Genomic DNA, 2,027 nt, shown 5'->3' on the forward strand with positions numbered 1-2,027 from the left:
AGACCAGGGTGGTCTCGAACTCACAGAGATCCGCCTGCCTCTGCCTCCCGAGTGCTGGGATTAAAGGCGTGCGCCACCACCGCCCGGCTCTTACCTGAATTTTTATAGAGAAATGTCTCTCTGCAACAGGCACCAGTTAATGCAGAGACTCAACAACCAGTCAAGGTGCCGATAACTAACAATTATTCAGCTCTCAGCCTTAAACATCATCACCACTACCCAAGGCTTAGGGAACATCTTGGAAGAAGGGTGACATGGATGTAAGGGCTAGAGGATGAGCAGGAGTGCTATGAAATGCTGTCCTCCAGACATGGCATGGCCACTGCATCTACAGACTCACTGCAGCTATTCCCATCAGGCTGCAGCAATGGGACCCAGTGGGCTATTAACAACAAAATAGAGACCATGAAGGCATTAGTGTGAGAGGGAGGAAGAGCTGGGGTTGTGGTGGTTTAAATACGAATGATACCCACAGACTCATTCATGTTAGGATGTTCGGTCCCCAGACAGTAGAAATGTGTGGGAAGGATTAGAAGGTGTGGCCTTGATGGAGAAGGTGTGTCCCTGGAGGTGTGGATTGAGGCTTCAAAATCCCTTGTCAGGCCCCAAGTCCCCTCTCTGACTAAACTTGTGGATCAGATGTGAGCTCTTAGATTCTGCTTCAGCACCATGTTCCCTGCCATGAAGATCGTGGACTAACTCCGAAACGGTACAAAAATGGCAAGCTTACCCACAGTACTAATGAAATTCCAGTGAACTGGCCCTTTTTCTGCTAAGGCCAGGAAGACTTTTACTATTGCTTTACAACACACCAGCTGCATTTTGGGGCTGTACTGAGGGAAATTGTCTATCTGTACCACCATGAGATGTTCCAGAACGGGAGTATATACTTCAGGAACCTACCAAAAATGGAGAAAAAACTCAAAATTAGAACAGGGAATAAATATAAGAAATATATATATATATATATTCAAATTTATTAGAACTCAAGTAGCCACAGGTAAATGAAAACTGACTTGTAATCTTAGCTATCAAACTTAACATTTACTGTTGCAGCTACCACAATAAATCATAATAAACTGAGTGGTATTTACAGCACAGTTGTATCCTAAGTAGCAATCAGAATATTTTGGAAGGATAGAAAAGTTAACACTTATTTTTTCTACTCTAGATTCCAGCTTCTTTTGTTTTATTTTTCTGTTGTTGTTTTTTAAAATTATTATTGTCCATAGATCTACTATAGGATACCTAACATATTGGAGCTGGGAAGATAGTTCAGTTAATAAAGTGAATGAGGACCTGAGTTCAGATCCACAGAATATACACAACTCCAGCTTCTTCAATTGTGTGTTATAATCTAATATGGGGCCATTCAATCAACTATGGGGATATATCAGAATCTGAATAGTAAAACATTTTCAAATATCCAGGTTAAAAGTTAATTCAAAAAAATCAAACATATAAAGAACATACGGTATGGGGCTGGAGCGATGTCTCAGAGTTGAAGAGCACTTGTGCTCTTCCAGAGTGAGATCCATTCCCAGCACGCACATGGCAGCTCAAGGGATCTAGTGCCCCCTTCTGGCCTCTGGTGCACACGACATGCGCATGGTGCTCAGACACACATGCAGCGAAACACCCATACATAAAATAAATTTTTAACAAAATTAAGAAGTGAAGAATCCAAGGTGTTTCTAGAGCTGCTTTCCTATGCTGTAACACATGACTTTACCACATCCTAAGTTCTTAACACACACTCTGCATCATGCCATGTAGTGCACAGCATGAAACACTTTAGTCCAAATTCAAAACTTTGTTGTTTTCTTCTTAAATAAAAAACTGTTTTTTTTTTCCTCTTAAAGAAAATGATGGGGGCTGGAGAGATGGCTCAGAGGTTAAGAGCATTGCCTGCTCTACCAAAGGTCCTGAGATCAATTCCCAGCAACCACATGGTGGCTCACAACCATCTGTAATGGGGTCTGGTGCCCTCTTCTGGCCTGCAGGCATACACACAGACAGAATATTGT

At 42.0% G+C, this 2,027-nt stretch overlaps 1 protein-coding gene across 1 annotated transcript in view; it reads right to left on the reverse strand.

Moving 5' to 3' along the window:
* Prkdc (protein kinase, DNA-activated, catalytic subunit) overlaps nucleotides 1–2,027 on the reverse strand; it is a 174,764-nt gene that overhangs the window by 156,815 nt on the left and 15,922 nt on the right. The window contains exon 13 of the mRNA XM_013354879.2: nucleotides 731–899. Coding sequence (XP_013210333.1) covers nucleotides 731–899 — 169 coding nt within the window. The remainder of the gene's footprint in view (nucleotides 1–730; nucleotides 900–2,027) is intronic.

The sequence above is a fragment of the Microtus ochrogaster genome, unplaced genomic scaffold (assembly GCF_000317375.1).
Source record: "Microtus ochrogaster isolate Prairie Vole_2 unplaced genomic scaffold, MicOch1.0 UNK77, whole genome shotgun sequence".
NCBI classification, from domain to species: Eukaryota; Metazoa; Chordata; class Mammalia; order Rodentia; family Cricetidae; genus Microtus; species Microtus ochrogaster.